General features: G+C 28.5%; 6 protein-coding genes across 6 annotated transcripts; 4 read left to right on the forward strand and 2 right to left on the reverse strand.

Annotated features, from left to right (window-relative positions):
• Nucleotides 1-34: 34 nt before the first annotated feature.
• MKS88_001478 (uncharacterized protein) lies at nucleotides 35-1,284 on the forward strand (the record flags this gene model as incomplete). The annotated part of the gene is made up of 2 exons (XM_067214406.1): nucleotides 35-695; nucleotides 986-1,284. The coding sequence occupies 2 exons, from the start codon at nucleotides 35-37 to the stop codon at nucleotides 1,282-1,284; spliced, it is 960 nt and encodes a 319-aa protein (XP_067074844.1).
• Nucleotides 1,285-2,538: 1,254 nt separating this feature from the next.
• Nucleotides 2,539-4,706, reverse strand: MKS88_001479 (mRNA-binding protein PUF2; the record flags this gene model as incomplete). The annotated part of the gene is made up of 4 exons (XM_067214407.1): nucleotides 2,539-2,579; nucleotides 2,755-2,900; nucleotides 3,094-3,180; nucleotides 3,529-4,706. The coding sequence occupies 4 exons, from the start codon at nucleotides 4,704-4,706 to the stop codon at nucleotides 2,539-2,541; spliced, it is 1,452 nt and encodes a 483-aa protein (XP_067074845.1).
• Nucleotides 4,707-7,030: 2,324 nt separating this feature from the next.
• Nucleotides 7,031-7,255, forward strand: MKS88_001480 (uncharacterized protein; the record flags this gene model as incomplete). The annotated part of the gene is made up of 1 exon (XM_067214408.1): nucleotides 7,031-7,255. The coding sequence occupies one exon, from the start codon at nucleotides 7,031-7,033 to the stop codon at nucleotides 7,253-7,255; it is 225 nt and encodes a 74-aa protein (XP_067074846.1).
• A 1,210-nt stretch (nucleotides 7,256-8,465) lies between these two features.
• On the forward strand, nucleotides 8,466-10,331 carry MKS88_001481 (bifunctional dihydrofolate reductase-thymidylate synthase; the record flags this gene model as incomplete). The annotated part of the gene is made up of 1 exon (XM_067214409.1): nucleotides 8,466-10,331. The coding sequence occupies one exon, from the start codon at nucleotides 8,466-8,468 to the stop codon at nucleotides 10,329-10,331; it is 1,866 nt and encodes a 621-aa protein (XP_067074847.1).
• A 1,093-nt stretch (nucleotides 10,332-11,424) lies between these two features.
• Nucleotides 11,425-14,334, reverse strand: MKS88_001482 (LETM1-like protein; the record flags this gene model as incomplete). The annotated part of the gene is made up of 4 exons (XM_067214410.1): nucleotides 11,425-11,484; nucleotides 11,649-11,743; nucleotides 11,892-11,947; nucleotides 12,179-14,334. 4 exons carry the CDS (start codon nucleotides 14,332-14,334, stop codon nucleotides 11,425-11,427), a joined length of 2,367 nt encoding a protein of 788 aa, XP_067074848.1.
• Nucleotides 14,335-17,316: 2,982 nt separating this feature from the next.
• MKS88_001483 (uncharacterized protein) lies at nucleotides 17,317-18,315 on the forward strand (the record flags this gene model as incomplete). The annotated part of the gene is made up of 1 exon (XM_067214411.1): nucleotides 17,317-18,315. The coding sequence occupies one exon, from the start codon at nucleotides 17,317-17,319 to the stop codon at nucleotides 18,313-18,315; it is 999 nt and encodes a 332-aa protein (XP_067074849.1).
• Between the last annotated feature and the right edge of the window lie 97 nt (nucleotides 18,316-18,412).

Genomic DNA, 18,412 nt, shown 5'->3' on the forward strand with positions numbered 1-18,412 from the left:
GACTTTTTTTTCTTTTCTTTTTTTAAAAAAAACGATGGTGCGTTCTTCATGTGTTTTTCTTTTCCTTTTATTTGAGACTTTGTTGTTCATTTTTGCGAATAATAATAATAATAATGTGTTCTTTCTGAAATTTGTTAAGTGCGATGTTTATTTGATCCATAAAACGGGAAGGGATTCCAATTCTAATGGACATATCCATTTAGACATAAATTATCAAGATGGAAAAGGACATTTAAATGAAATTGAAAAAAAAAAAGAAGAAAAAAATGAAAAGGAGATGAAATGGAAAAAAGAACAAGCAAATAATATTACACGAAATGATAGGATAAAAGGAATATTAACTAGTTTTTCGTTACAAAATATTAAGAAAATATTTCTGCATTTTGCACATAAAAATAGTACCAAGGGGATGAATTACCAAACTTACTCTTTTAATACGATTGAAAAAAAGGAAGAGGAAAAGGAAAAGGGAAAAAAAAAGGGAAATCATGCTTTTAATATATACAGACTGAAAAGCAAAATTATGTATAAACCATCTCAGAATTTTTCCTTTTTAGAAATACCTAACGAGAGCTTAATCAAATTTGAAAGAAGCTTATCGAGGGAGGGCACAAATTTGGATCTTCCTCGGAAGAACTCCCTTAAGTCAAGAAAACACAGTAACGCTTTAACCAAAAATGAGCATATGAACGCGTGTATATAAGCATGAGTACATACGTGCATGTATATATATATATATATATATATATATATATAATATATATATATGTATATGATATGTATATGTATATGTATATGTATATGTAGAAGCATGCCATATATATGAATATGTATATATAAGACCGCATATATGTACATGTACACCCCTGTGTGCGCATTTGAGAAAGGGCAAATACGCGCTTAGGAAGAGCAAAAACTAACCTTGACACGTTACGATACCCTTTCGCTTATATTTTGCTCACTTTAACAAAATTTCTTTTTATAGGTCATTACAGTTTTTTAGAAGATAAAAATGAGTGGATTTATTTTCCTATTCTACCTATTACATGTCGACAAACAGGGTGCCCCAACTCATATCAAATGTGTATTCCAGTGAAAGTCAACCCTGATAATTTTGATGGAAAAAAAATTTACGAAATTGTTATTAAAGAGTTTGATAAACATATGCCACTATTTAAGTTTGCAAATGCAAGCATCTATTCTGCAGATAATTATAATCTTGTTTATACGTGTGTTTGTAAGAAATATTTAGATGATGGCTTTTGTGACGAGTCAGTAGAGTAATTAGAGAGTCTGTTATATTTAGTACTAAATATCTGTCGTCATTAAGAAGCTAAATAAATTAAAATGAAAAGTATTGAGTTGTGCACTATCTTGAGTTTACGAGTGTGTTAATGTTTTCTACATCCCTTTTTTTTTTTATTTTCCGTATGGATAAATGCACATATATACATATATATTATATGCCTTCATAAGTACAAATATATATATATATATTTATGTATATATATAAGCGATTTTTCGGGCATGTGCCACAGCTCTATGGGATTAGCGCCACACAGGCGTGTCCAAGTGCAACTATCGAGCTTTACCACTGTACTTTAAAAAAATAATTGGACAAATATAACGTATTAAAAATACATATCGTAATTTTTGCTCTATATACATATGTACACATAAACATATATTTAATTATTCAAAAAACTTTCGAAAAAACAAAGCAAAATTGTCCATGTATATATAATTGCGCCTCATAAAAATACCTTATTTTCAAATAAAGCAATTCTTTCAGTGTATGATATGTTCAGCTATTTCGCCGTTAAATATTAAAAAAAAAGGAAATGAAAAATGTAAAAGCGTAAAATTGTAAAAAATAAAGCAATGAAGCAATGAAGCAGTGAAGCAATGAAGCAATAAAATAATAAAACAATAAAACAATAAAGCAATTAAACAATAAAGCAATAAAGCAATTAAACAATAAAGCAATAAACCAAATAAACCAATACACCAATAAACCAATAAGCCAATAAACCAATAAACCAATAAGCCAATAAACCAATAAGCCAATAAACCAATAAACCAATAAGCCAATAAAGCAAAAAATATAAAAATTTATTTTAGAAATGTGAACTGTACTGTGAGCGCTGTTTGAAACTGTACTTTCGTTAAAAGAAATATTGAAAAAGAAGCATAATTAAACAAAATAGACGAAAAAAAAAAAAAAGAAGCTGCTGTTGCTACTTGAAAAATTGACTAAAAAACAGAAAAATCGAATGTTCATGAAATAAAGGACAACGAAAAAAAAGCTACAATACGCACAAGCGCTTGCTCATATGCATCCATGCTTGCACATATGTACAAATAAATAAATATATATATATATATGTATATATACATACATATATATGCAGTATATATAAATATATCTGTATGTCCACACACTTATACATGCAAGGATGCAGAGTAGGCCAAAAAATTTCTCGACTATTTCAAAGAAATCGAGGAACTAATGAAACTGCTTTAATTGCTAACGAAACTTCAAGTTTCTAAATTGTTGATAGCTCTCAAAATGTATTTGCCTATAAAAAAGAAGAAGGGTAAGATAGTGGATATGAAAACTGGGGAAGTGGTGGGCGTTATCAATGGTATTACGACTTGCTTGTATGCATACATATACGGTATACACGTGTTCATAAAAATATCTATATATATGTATGGGCGTGTGCGCATGTGCCGGAGTGTTGACATTTTTACCGTATGTCTCGTCCTTTAGTTTATCCAAGTTTTCGATGATCGTTTTTACAATTAAATTTCTTTCCTTTCTCCTGCACGTTGTCAGCAACTTCTGCATCATAAAATTACCATAGCAGTCTTTACAAATGTTTATAATGTTTTCATTCCTGCGAATAAATGACGTAAAATAAAATAAAATAAAAAAGAAAAAAATAAAAAATTATGTACAGAGCCTAAGAAGTCCATTTCCCATCGCCCATCTCTAAATGGAAAAACCATGAGCAAGCAAAGAAAAAAGTACACCCACAAAGTATACACCAATTGTTGCATTTTTAACGTGGCTCTGCATTTTGTTCTTACCCCTCCGAAATATCATTTACGATTTTCTTAATAATCTTCTTTTTGTATCTATACTCTTTTTTGAGTAAAATCTTTTCAATTATATTGCTGTATAGAAATAAAAATAATAATAATAATAATAATAAATAAATAAAATGAAGCAAAGTGAAGAAGAATGAAGTAGAATGCGGCAGAATGAGGCATAATAAAATATTTACTCTACATTAACAAGGAAAGCCGTGCATCTCTGTCGGCACTCTGTGCTTGGCTTTTGGTCAATTTATTTTTATTTCATGTATCTCTATATATTTCATTATGTCCGCTTCAGATTTTTCCTTTATTTTTATCTTTATATGTATGCTGTTTCCACCCTCCTACCTCTATTACAGCACAAGATCATGCTTCTTTATTATTTTCTTTTTTTTTTTTTTTTTTTATCTGTTTTGACAAACTTACCAGGCGTACTTATGGGAAGAGAGCTTGTAAATATCATTCACTATTTCATCAGTGATAATAAACCTAGCTGTATCATCTGAGTACTCGAAACATTTTTGAATAACATAATTTCCATATCTGTTTTTTATAAGATGAATTTTCTTAATAATTTTTTCATTTAATCTCTTTATTTGTTGTATATTTCCAATTTCATATATTCTTTGCACTATTCTACATCCATAAGCATGTGAACTTAAAAAAGGTAAATATTCTTCTATAATATTTATGATCATATCAATATTTTTTGATGGTAAAACTTCAATACATTTCTGTATAACATGATTACCATTTTGATGACATATATATGCGATTAGATCATCTTGTAATTCTTTAAAAATTTTGCATTTATATTCATCAGATAAGGACTCTAATGATTTCTGGATAAGTCTACATCCATATGTATGTAAGGCTAGAAAACTTGTATGTTTCAAAAATTCATCCGTAAAACGTTCTTTATATTTTTCGTCATTTAAGTCATATATACTTTGAGCTACATAACTGCCATACACGTCTGGACATAAAGATCTTGCGTCTATTAAAAGAGAGTTTAATATTATTTGTTTTTCTTCTGTATCATTTTCTTTAAGCTTTCTAATTATGTACTCACACCCATTTTTATGAAAGCACAAGAAAAATATATCATCCATTACTTTGTTTAGGTCTATTTCTCTTTTGTCTTCGTGTTCTTCGCGTTCCCTTTTTCCGCCTATGCCAGTACATACAGCATCACGTACATCAGTACATAAGATAGTACATATATTTTCACTTTTTTTTGCTGTTCCTTTTTGTGCTCCTTCTTCTTCCGCTTTTCCTTTTTGACCTTTCCCGTCCCCTTCTGATGATATTTTTTTTATGACTTGTTCAGGAAATTTTTTACCATTTTTCAAATTTGGAAAATTTTCAAGACATTTTTCATTTCGCATGGAATAGACCTCTTCCTCATTTAAAAGGGAGATTTGTTCTTCCGTTAAGGTTTTATTAAAATACAATATTTCTTCATTCGATGAAGGGATGGCATCATAAAAGGTGGAGCAAGAGTTCAACTTTATCGGCTTGTCATATTCTTCTTTAAACTCGAAGTTTGGCTGCATATTTTTTAAGTCGCTTATGTACGTTTCGTCGAAGAATATTGTTTTCATCGTGTTGGAAGAAGGCAAATATATGCACAAGCATATATATATATATATATATATATATATATATATATATATATATATGTATGTATGTATAAATAAGTAAATGTGTATTTATATGTGTACAAACAAATGTGTAGGAAATGCGAAACAGAGAAAAAAGCAAAAAAAAAAAAAAATATAAATAAAATAAAATAAAATAAAAAAAGAGCAAAAAGCAACGTAATAATTGAAAAATAAAGAAAAAAATAATAAAGTCAGTGTGTATAACTTTGCTACTGTGTAATGTTTTTATAAACACCGTATGAAGCAAAATCTATTTGGAAAAAACAATATTTTCATATTGACCTCAAAGGCCTTTTTTTTTTCTTTTTTTTCTTTTTTATTTTCAACAGCGTTGATATTTAACAATATAGGTTTATAAAACTTGCTTATTCGTTGGGGTAAAAGGGGAGTAAAAAAAAAAAAAAATGAGGGGAAAGTGAATGGAAAAAGAACAAAAGAAATAAGAATAAACGAGAATAAAGGAGAACCAACGAGAACAGATGAGAACTAATGTGAACGTATGCGAAAATTAAAAGAAACAACGATTTTAATATGTACCACCAAAATGTAAAGACAACTGAAAAAAATGGTTAAAAGGTACAACAAAAAAAAAAAAAAAAAAATTGAAAAGAACACACTTAATTTGTATTGTAAAGAAATTACTATTCATCATCATTTGTCTTTTTGAAATTTCATTAATTTGAAAAAGTGAGCTATTTGCATGTGTGTGTGGGTATTTATATATATATATATATGTAGGCATTTATCTGTATAGTCCTCTTTGCAGAAGTATGTATTATATATGTTGTTGCGTCCAAAATAATTATTGCAACGTGTCCATATGTTTGTGAGTGAATAATTTTTATATACATATGTACGAACATATATGTACATATATATACACATAAATATATATATATATATATATATATATATATATATATATATATATATATATATATATGCTCTTAGCCATGTACATATATTTATGCATTTTTTTTGTCGATAAAATGACAGTACAATAAAATTTAAAAACTATGTTTTTTCTTCATTTTTCAGGGCATGCAACTTTTTTTTTTTTTTTTTTTTTTTTCTCTATTTTGTTATCTTTTTAAATCTCTACATAAAATTTGATTCTCTTAAAATGTATAGAACGCATGATGTTAACACAGATAAAAGGAATTGTGCTCACTTATTATTTATTTTATATTTTATATTTTATTGGACGTTTAAATATTCAATTTCCTGTTTTATTGCATTGGGGCTGCTCGTGCCAAGCAAGGTGGATCAAGGTAGCATATTAATATAAATTAAATGTACTCACATGCATATGTATGTATACATTGAAGTATAAATATATGTATGTATATACATATTTATACATGTAGGGGCAGGCAAAATGTTCGCATACGTCATCTTTGACATTTGTTGCTTTAACAAATAACATAGAGGACCTCTTCCTCTTCTACAATATCCTCCTCCCCTGACTGCCATCACGTCATTACGCAAGTAGACGTGCACATGTAGATATGATTTATTTAATTTTTTACGAAAATGAGGGTGCATGCTAAAATGTGAAAAATGGGTGTTCTCAGTTTGAGATATTTCCATAGGTTAATCAGTGCACATGTACATATATACATATGTACGTACGTATATATTTACATAGGTAATACGGCGTTTATTGCGTTTTTATATTTTACATTTTTTGTTTCTTCCCCAAGGGTAAAAAGATCCTATTCACTAAAAAGCGCGAATAATTTTTAACAGAACAAAAAACAAAGATAGTTCATTTTAGTTTTTACAAATGTGTATAACGTAACATCCTCCCATGGTTAAAATGAGGGACCTTTTTCCCTCTGAATACAATTCCCCCTTTTTCTCTTTTTCATTAAGCGATAAATCAAAATAAGAAAATATGTTTATAATGTTCATTATGTTCGTCATTAAACATATATGCGTTCATTTGAACAAACTTTTTTTTTTCTTTTTTTTTCTTTTTTTTTTTTTTTTTTTTTTTTTTTTTTTTTTTTTTTTTTTTTTTTTTTTTTTTTTTTTTTTTTTTTTGAAAGATATTAAAGAAACAGATTATGTAGGAAGTTGTATATTGCGTGTTTCATTCTTCAATTTGTATTCGTCAATTTTTTTTTTTAATTTTTCAACATTCCTTTTTTACGAAACTGTTATAATGTGCTAGCCTTGCTTTTTAAACCCGTAAAAAAGAGATAAATAATTCTCGTTATTTAAAAAAAAAAAAGGTAAAAGGTTTTTAACATGGTGAGACAATGCTAAGAACGACAAAACAATGTGAAGCATTACGAAACAAATTAAAATATTTTAAAAATAATGATTACAACAGATGTCCTATATACATGGCATCGTCATTTACAGCAATGGAAAAGAATATGCATTTCACTTATATGTATAAATTTTCAAGCCAAAGGGCTGAGAAAGGAAAGAAATCAAAGGTAACTTTAAAGGGGGATTATAAATGCCCATTATCTTTCTAAAAAGTCATGGAAGACAATTTTAAAAATAAAAGTCATAAATGGTACTATAAAATTTAATTTTTTCTTGCCCTATTTTTATATGTTTTTTCCTTTTTTGTGCTTTATTATTTCTTCACTTATAATTTTTTTTTCCCGTTCAAACGCCCAGTTACTACTGATGCACATTTTGCAATTCCTGAGTTTATGTGTCAAGAAGCATATAATTCAATGAGAAGTATATCCTATACATATTTACTTGTGGGTTAACTTATAATAATCTTTTTTCAAGATCATTAAGAAAATAAAAATGAAAATATATTATATACGTTTTAGTACTATACAAAATTTATTCTTCTTATTTGTGAGATAAAAAAAATAAAAATAAAAGAGACATATTATTTATTAAGTGGTTATATTCCTTAATTTCGCATTTTTCTCAAATTGATATTTCGAACTTTTTTTTTTTTTTTTTTTTCTCCTTCCAGCGTTATGCTTTAATTATTAAAGTAATAAAAAAAGAACGGCAAAAAGAAATAAAAAGAGAAAAAGAAAAGCAAAAACAAATTTCACGAATATGAGACTTTCTTGAGGCCTAAAATTTCCCTCGAATTACTGCGATTCCTTGGCTTTCCATTCACCATATAATATGAACAAATTAAGGAAACGTAATGCATATACACAAAAAAGTATATATTTTCCGCTGAACGTTTTGAAATAACATTATAATATGAAGAGACAAACATTTTATTTTATGGCACACTATATATGTACGCCTTTTTATAATTATCGTAAGCAGTCATAAATGTTGAAATAAATTTTATGCCATTGGAAAGGAAAAAATAAAAAAAAAAAAAAAAAAAAAAAGCGAGAGAGCTTGTATTTATTTCGAACAGCACTTTCGACATTATCAAAGCACATTAAAGCACACTTTAGTGAACTATAAATTTTAGAAACACCCAAGTGCGAATTTGGATTTTATTCCCTTCCGACATCCCATTTCTGATATTTTATTTCTTTGAGCTTCCCGGCCTCTCGATTGCAGTTATCTTCTCACCTGCACATATACATACACGTACAAAAATATATATTATATATACATATATATGTATATACATATATATACATGTACATATACATATACGTAGCACATAAGCTGTACATTTATCCGGAGGCAAAGCAGGAGAAGAAAGGACGAAAAGGGAGAAAACGTGTACCGCATATATCTTAATTAATGGAAGACCTGGCTGATATTTTCGACATATATGCCATCTGCGCTTGCTGTAAAGTGCCAAATCAGGGTGAAGGTAAAAAAAATGAAATATTTAGCACCAAAACGTTTAGAGGCCTTGGCAATAAAGGATGTCTACCATGGAAAAGTAATTCGTTAGATATGAAATATTTCAGCTCAGTAACTACATATGTTAATGAAATGAAATATAAAAAATTAAAATATAAAAGAGAGAAATATTTAGAAAAGGAAATATCAAATGAAAACAGTAGTACAGTTTTTGAAAATATATCACTACTGTCATCAAGTAAATTACAAAATGTTGTAGTGATGGGGAGAAGTAGCTGGGTTAGTATTCCAAAGCAGTATAAGCCTTTGCCGAACAGAATAAATGTAGTACTATCAAGAACACTTAAAAAAGAAGATGTTAAAGAAGATATTTTTATAATAAATAATATGGATCAACTAGTTTTACTTTTAAAAAAATTAAATTATTACAAATGCTTTATTATTGGTGGGGCAATAGTTTACAAGGAGTGTTTAGAAAGAAATTTAATAAAACAAATTTATTTTACGAGAATAAATAATGTCTACGAATGTGATGTTTTCTTTCCAGAAATTGATGAAAATGTGTTTCAAATTACGTCTGTGAGTGATGTGTATACTAGCAACTGCACGTCGTTAGACTTTGTAATTTTCAGTAAACGCAAGAAGGCATTGACCCAAGAATCCCTCCCCCATCAGAGTAGTGGAAGCGACAAAGGCAGTAACACCAGCAGTACTATCAGCAATGGTGCTATGAGCAGTAATACTATCAGGGGTAGTACTACAAGCAGCAGTGGTAAAGGGAAAGGAGGAGGCGAATCTATTTTTGAGCGGGAATATAACTTCATGGGAGACGAAGAAGACGATTTAGTATATTTCAACTTTAATAATAACAAAAATGAATATAAAAATGCAGAAAATGCCAATGACTTTAAAATATACAACAGTTTAAAATTTAAACATCACCCAGAATATCAATATTTAAGTATTATATATGATATCATTATGAATGGAAATAAACAAAATGACAGAACAGGTGTAGGAGTACTAAGTAAATTTGGGTATATTATGAAATTTAATTTAAATCAATATTTTCCATTATTAACAACAAAGAAATTATTCCTTAGAGGAATAATTGAAGAGTTACTTTGGTTTATAAGAGGAGAAACAAATGGAAATACTTTGTTAAATAAAAATGTAAGAATATGGGAAGCAAATGGAACAAGAGAATTTTTGGATAACAGAAAATTATTCCATAGAGAAGTTAATGACTTAGGACCTATATATGGTTTTCAATGGAGGCATTTCGGTGCTGAATATACAAATATGCATGCCAACTATGAAGATAAAGGAGTTGATCAATTAAAAAATATTATCCATTTAATAAAAAATGATCCAACTAGTAGAAGAATTATTTTGTGTGCATGGAATGTTAAAGATCTTGATCAAATGGCACTACCTCCTTGTCATATTTTATGCCAATTTTATGTTTTTGATGGAAAATTATCATGTATTATGTATCAAAGGTCATGTGATTTAGGTTTAGGAGTCCCTTTTAATATTGCCTCCTATTCAATATTCACTCATATGATTGCACAAGTGTGTAATTTACAGCCTGCACAGTTCATACATATTTTAGGAAATGCACATGTTTATAATAATCATATTGACAGCTTAAAAGTACAGTTAAATAGGATACCCTACCCCTTCCCAACTCTTAAATTAAATCCTGAAATAAAGAACATTGAAGACTTTACAATATCGGATTTTACAATCCAAAATTACGTGCACCATGATAAAATTTCTATGGACATGGCCGCGTGATAGCGGTTAGGATGCCTGAGCAGGGCATGTGCATGTAAATGTGTATTTATTTTTTTTTTTTTTTCTAGTTAAAACGTAAAACGTATATTATGACTTGTTCAGAAAAAAAAAAAAGAAAAGAAAAAAAAAAAAAAAAGTAATACCTCCCCAGTAGTAAATATATGCGTACATAAACATACACACACATACAAGCGGACATATAAAAACATCAGCATAATTCATGTAAGAAGAGGAGTTAAATTACATGACCTATGAAAACCCATTTTGCTATTTTTGAACCGCGCGCCTCAGATGATATGACAAAAATGCCTCTAATCGTAAAAGTCCACTTACGATTTATTGAAATTGGAGAAGTAAAAGTTTTATATTTTCCTCAAATGGCTGTTACTTAGCTATTTCCGTTGGCTAATTTTTAATTTTTTCCCCCCATTACAAGGGTGTATATTTTTATATATATATATATATATATATATATATATATATATGCATGTATCAATGTATGTATATATATATGTATATGCTATATGTGCACATATTACATAAGTATAGAGAAGGCACAACAACACAAGAGTTGGTGGAAAAAAAAGCGAAATAAAAGAAAAGTACGCAAATGACATTTAGTTCTTGTTTTAGTTATAGCTGCTGTGATTGTAGTAGTTATATATATATATATTTTATTTTTTTTTTTATTTGCCTTTGTGTAGCAATTATTTTAGCTTGTGAACATTTAAAGGGGAAAAAAAATTGAGCAACAAGCACTTTGCAGAAATAAGGATGTCTGTTATAACGTTTAATGTTAAAATGGTAACGTATACAAAAAAAGTTTAAAAAAAAGAGTAGAAAGAAATAAAATATAATAAAGTAAATTATAATTGCGTAAAATAACAACATAAAAGAAAAATTATAAAGTCTGGTCAACTTCGCAAGGATTGTAATGTCCCCTGTATGCGTACATAAAATATATACACACATACATACACACATACATACACACATACATACATGCATACATACATGCATACATACATACATACATGCATATATATAAATATAAGCTAATACAAATTATACTGCAAATTACTTTCGTTTCAATTCAACTCTTTATACTCACGACGTCATCGGTTTTCTCTTCTTCCGGATAGAAATATTCATCCTAAAAAATAATCGCAAAAATGAAATGAGAAAAATTTAACGCGGCATATGGTCAGTAATAGAGCGAAACGTATAACTTGTAGAGAAATATGTCATTATTCTTTTTTTTTTTTTGGATTTTTTTTTTTTTTTTTTTCTCGGTTATGTGTATAAAAGGAGCATTACCATTTCTACTTGTTTGTGTGCATTCAACTCGTTTATATGTTTTTCAATATGTTGGAGTCTTTCGGACATGTTTTTTATTATTTCATTAATATCACCTAAAAAATGGGAAGAATGGTATAAAACGGTTAAATTAAACAGCGGCACACTTAAAATCGCAAAATGCGTAAATGTGAACAACGCAATAATTTATATGATATATTTCGTATATGTTAAATAAACGCGTAGTAACATTTGTCTACTAACAGGACTGTCTCTTCTCGGCCAAGTCGGTCAATGAAGTGAAGGCAATCTTTAGTTCGCTAGAAGGAAAATGGGAAAATAATATGTGGTACGTCAAATAAGCACGGGATGGAAACATTGCGTGTGCATAATGATACCGATCAAAAGATACAGAAGCATAGATAAACACACAGAAGCATATGCAAGAACATAAAAGAACATAAACGTTGGCATAATCGGAAACATAGAAAAGTGGGAAGGGGGGACAAGGTGTCACACAAATAAGATGTTTGCACCGCTATTCTACTTACTTGTGCTGCAAATCACAAATTTGCCTTAACATGTTTAATTCATTTTGCATGTATTTATTTTTTTTAAGAAAATTCATTTTGATCTTATTCTCCTTGTTCTCAATAACTTCTTCATTAGTTTCTTTGTTAATATTTTTTTTAATTTCTAGTTCTTTCATTTTTAGATCGTCCAATTTTTCTTTAGCTTCCTGTATTAGTTTCTGTTTATCATCTATGTTTCCACTTTTTGTAATATTTTCATTATTTAAACTACAACTTGTTTTATCGGTGTCCTGAATATCCATAATTGCATGTGTAATAACTACACACCTAATATATAGAAGTAAGATATATGGAACTTCTTTAATACTAGCTAATTCTAACCATTGTTGTATTTGTATTTTCATTTCTTTTTCTGTGATATTGTAATTCATTCCTCTATCTTTGCATATTTCTATCAATGTATTCTTTTTTAAATTATCAACCCCTTCATAAATTAGTTCTCTGTCTTCTCTTTGTAGTCTTAAAAAATGATGCCTTAATTGCAAAACAACATGATAATGCATTCCATATGGTTTCAATCCAAGTAAATGGCATATTGTTTGTAATGTTTTTAAGTTCATCTGATCTAGTACAAAATCATCTTTAAAAATTTTAGCTATTTTTAATGTATCTGCTACACTTAAGAATGGATTAACATCTTTTTCATCTTTATTAATAAGTTGTTGATGAAATTTATTTAAAATTTTTTTTTTTTTATCAGAATCTATACCTATATTTTCATTTAATTGTTTTTCTTTCTCCTCAATTAATTGCTGCAAAAATTTGGCTAGCTGTTGTTTTGCATATAAATTTTTTTTTATTTTATTAAAATTATCATCATTATTTTTAAAAGTTGATGGCAATAAGTCAGGATAGATTTTCAAAAAAAGAGGAAGTAGAAACTCAGCAAAAGGTATTATTATAAAAAAGGAAAATGGAATTAATTTGAACATATCATTCATTGTTCTGATTAATAATTTATATTCAGAATATGACAATCTATATCCTTTTAATCTTTTAATAATTAAATTTTTTGAAATTTTCATATTTGTTAAAAATAAAAGAATACCTGTTTTAACCCAAACAATCGTATGCTTTACATTTTTTTTCAAATCTCCATAATACACTCTTAACATCGATGGCTGTAATATTATAATTTTTATTTGTGCACACGTTGTTTTTATAATTGAAAAAGCATATTTTAATCCACTTGCACTCTTTTTACAAATTTTATTAATTTTGTTTTCACTATCATTTGTCTTCAATTTCTTCTTCTTTATCATGTTAATCATAGTAGCATGTTCTTCATTCCCCTTTCCCTGGTTTTCCAGGTCATGTGCGCTGTTACTACTATTGCTGCAATTAGCATTACTGACTACGTGGCTATCCATATTGTTTATTCCATTCTTCGCCTCTTGGTTCGTTTCGTGGTTCGTTTTGTGATTCGTTTCGTGGTTCGTTTTGTGGTTCGTTTCGTGGTTCGTTTCGTGGTTTGTTTTATTTCCCATTATACTGTTCTTATGATGTTCCCAGCTTTCGTTCAAAGGAGAAGGCACCTTCTGTGTACGTCCTTTTTGATCCTCCGCCATTATTAGTTCTTTACGTGTTTCAATATTACTACCGTCTAGTTTTACTTTTTTTTGCTCTATATTCTTATCTGTTTGGGCGCTTTGATATTTTGTTGAAAACGATTTTTTTATTATACTATTTATTGTGAAGTGCTTCCCTTTTGCTAATATCCATTTGTTTATCCTTACTGCCGCTTTGTCATAGTTATGACTTATTCTGTTGCTAAATAAATTTGCATCTATCAAACAAAGCGGATTTTGCCACGTCGATGCAATACTAGCAGTAGTACCAGCAGTTGAAGTAGCAGCCGCAGTAGTAGCAGCAGCAGTAGTAGCAGCCGCAGTAGTAGCAGCAGCAGTAGTAGCAGCAGCAGTAGTAGCAGCCGTAGCTGAACATAACTTCCACGCCAGTCTTTTCCTTCGTTCCTCGTTCACATCATTATAATGGACTGTATTTGCATTGCTTGCTTCTATAATTTTACTATAGCTATATAATTTTTTTTTTAAATCCCCATGTCCACGTGTTGAGAGGAATCTGTATGTTACTTTGATTGAGCGCAGTCCCATTTTTCTTTCTCTTCTTTTTATGATTTGCTTATTTTCCCACCTTTTTGCAATTATTGACCTACCTTTTATCCCAGTTATATACCTTTTCTTTTTTCTTTTTTTTTTCCCCCTTTTTGGCTTAAAAAAGGAATGTGGCAAAATAACGAACAACAAACAAAACAGTCATTGGGGTTAGAAGTAAGTATGTTGACATTACAACATTATTATCATAAAATTTTGTGTACATATATATATTGTCTTCAAATCTTATCATCTCACATTTTTTAAAATTTATAACGTTCCATTCATTCTTTTTGTATTTTTTTTTTTCTTTTTTTCATAATTTAACATGCACACATGTTCATATATTTATATGGCCATGTATACATATATAAATGTAAATACATCCTTAACAGTTAATATAAAAAAGGCCTGACTCTATTTCTTTTTTTTTTTTTTTTTTTTTTTTTTTTTCTTATCACATTTAGTACGAAAAAGGAAATATGTATTATATACCGTTAAATATATGTATATATATTATGATTATATGTACACATAACCATTGTTTTGTAAGTCCATGCGTGAACATTACAGTGCTCGGTTGGTATATACTAATCAGTGTATCACCTAATCAAAACATGCAAATTTTACATGAATTATTAAGTATAAGGACATGTATAAATAATATAATAAAATATAATGTATTATAACACAACCCTATACTATACATTGCAATATATCGTAAAAAGGTACTCAATTTTGTGCCAATTCCTTGTCACAGAATACCACAAAAACCAACTAGCAAAATTAACATGTACAGCAATAACATTAATCTTACCCATTAACAGTATATTATACTTCTATGAAAACCGTTGTAACGTATATGACATATATATGTACATATGTTAAAAAAGAGAAAAAAAAATTTTCATTATGTACATAAATTTATATACGCTGCTTACATGTGCGTGTACATAAATATATATACATTATTGTGTACACGTTCATAATTCTACATACACTAACACGTACCCGCACATATACATACAAATAAACATGTACATATTTAAAATTTGTATTCTTACATTTATTATGTAATAACTCAGCCAAGATATATTCTAAGTTAATAATGACGATGTTAGCTTTTTAACTTCCTCATATATTTTTGCGCAGTAAAATAAGAAAATTTTCAATATATTAAAATTTCTTATTATTATTTTAACAGAAAATAAAAAAAAATAAAAAAATAAAATAAAACATGCAAAGAATGTTATTCTTCAAAACGTTATATAGAATTTGAAAATTGAAAAAACGCCTATGGGTACATCATTAAAAAAAAAGGGTATATATATATGTATGTATGTATGTATGTATGTATGTATGTATGTATGTATATATATGTAAACGAACGATACGTAAAAGAATAACTAAACAGTAAGAGGTACCTTACATGCATGAATTACTTTACATACGAATGATTGTATATATGTATACATATATGTATATGTTCCCCTAATTATACGCATACGTGCAGCCGCCAATTGATAATATATCATACTCGAGAAACGACGTATTTTTGAGGATGTATTTAATTATGTACGTTTTTCAAATAATCACGGTTTGAGTGTCACTTATAATATTATCTATTTTTATTTATTATTATTTTTTTTTTTGTAGTATAATAGTGTAGCACAAACAAACAAATTGGTAAACGCATACATATATTTAGTATACATGTATTATATATATAAATATGTACATGTAAATACAAACATATAAATGCATACATGTATGCACTTTTATATGTGAGTTACAAATGTACAAACTCTAAGATAGGAAAAAACTCCTTCATATCACAATTTTTTCGAGAATAAAAAATAAAGATTATAATAAATATATAATAGCAATGGGAAATCATCAATAATGATTTTTTTAAAAGAAAATAAAAACAAAACATTGCATACACCACTTATTATGTAGGAAAATAAAAGTTTGCTTTTTTTTTTTTTTTTCCTTTTATTATTTTATTTGTTTTTCCTTTTTTCTTTTTTTATGTAAGCAGTATTTGAGCTGTACCATTTCATTAAATACTGCGTATAGGTAAGCAGTGAGTATTCCTACAGTTGTGCGCGTGTAGGTATGCATTTTTCACGCAAATTCATAGGTCCATTACGTCCATGTGTACCTCCTTCCGTGTGTATTATTTCATGTATGTACAAAATGAAAGTTTAAAAGGAATGCTGTATAAACTTATACATATATATGCATATACATACGTACATACATACATACGTACATACATACATACGTACATACATACATACGTACATACGTACATACATACATACATACGTACATACATACATACGTACATACGTGCATACATACATACATATATATATATACATATATATATGTGTGTAAATAAGAGAGATCAAGGAACACCCACATATCTGTTTCATTCTATATCCATTACTATTGCTATAACAAATTTCAATCACTAAGTTAAGCGCTCCTAAAAAAAAAAAATTATGAGACGTGTTAAAAAGAACAAACAGACTTTTGTAAAGTAGTAATGTCTATTTTATTTAGGAAAAAGAATGTTAGGTGTGATAAGAGAATGTGTATAAAATCAAAAGCTCGGAAAAAGTATGAAGAGTAATTCGACCACTTAATTAGGAATATATATTCATATATACATGTACGTATGTGTATGTTCATATATATATATATATATATATATATATGTAGATATAGATATATATGTAGATATAGATATATATATGCATACATGTTTGTATATATGGGACAAATGTGTAGTACTGATATCACCGCAACACAGTCACTGTTAAACTGTAACAGTAAGAGCAAGGCGACGAATATGATAGATATAAAACATGCCGGATAAAATAAATAATAAAGCGGTAAAAAAGGAAAGCAAAGAAGGGGAACACAAAGTACTGGAGTAAAGTACGGGTGCAACGAACGGGAAAACCAAAAAAAATGACTCTGCTGTTACGCCTGTTCAAGTTTGTTATCAACAAATGCAGCTATAGTAAATACATAAAGTCAGTTAGAAATGTTTGCATAAACAACATTAAACATATCATTTTTCAGGAAATCGAATTGAATCAATTCTTTGTTAACTACTTTAGTAGTATAAAGCTAGATAAAAAAAAAAAAAAAAATAAAAAAAAAAAGGACAAAGCAACAGGTGACAAAAAGGAAAATGTAGTGAATGACGATATTACTAAAGTGAGTAAATTTTTTAGTAAGTCAAGAGAAAAATTTATGAATTATTTAGTATACTTAAATTCCTTGAAAGATAAAGAATGTAAACTACTAATTAATATATGTTATATTGAAAGAGTGGAAGTAGACTGGAGAAGCAGAGCTGGATCCCCTTCCTTTTACAATGGGTTAACTGTTCATATTGAAAATGTTTTCGTAAGTATAAAGTTAGTAGAACAAAGGGAAAGGAGCGCTCAGTGTAGTACTTACTATAGTCGTAGCTGCAGTTGTAGTAGTAGCTGTAGCTGTAGTAGTAGTAGTTATAGTTTAACTTCCAATGATTGTGACAGCAGTAAGAAGGGCATACCTTCAAAGGGCGAACTGCCAAAGGATGTGCCAGAAAGGAAAAGGAAAAATCTTTTTTTTGTAATATTTTTTTCTGTAATATTTTACTTAAGTATTTTTAAGAAATTATTGAGCTTGGTTTATGTGCTCTTTAAATCTCTGTTTCATGTCCCAGCAAAATATAACGTGACTCAATTTTTGAAAAATTTATTTTTCAAAATCGTTTTAGAGCATTTGCTGTGTATTGATGTAAATAATATCAATATAGTATTTGAAGACAGCTTGTATAACGATGGTGGAATGAAGGAAAAAAAAAAAAAAAAAAAGGAAAAGGAAAAAATGGGAAAAATGGGAAAAAACGAGAAAATCCAGCAAAGCGGGAAAATCGAGAAGAACGAGAAAAACAAGCAAAACGAGAAGAACTAGAAAACCAAATGAGAACGAAAAAACAAAATGCTTCTCTGTTCTTGTCCCTTCTTGTAAGGAATATACACATAGACAACTTCACGTATATTCAGAGCAG

This window comes from Plasmodium brasilianum, chromosome 5, assembly GCF_023973825.1.
Source record: "Plasmodium brasilianum strain Bolivian I chromosome 5, whole genome shotgun sequence".
NCBI lineage: Eukaryota > Apicomplexa > Aconoidasida > Haemosporida > Plasmodiidae > Plasmodium > Plasmodium brasilianum.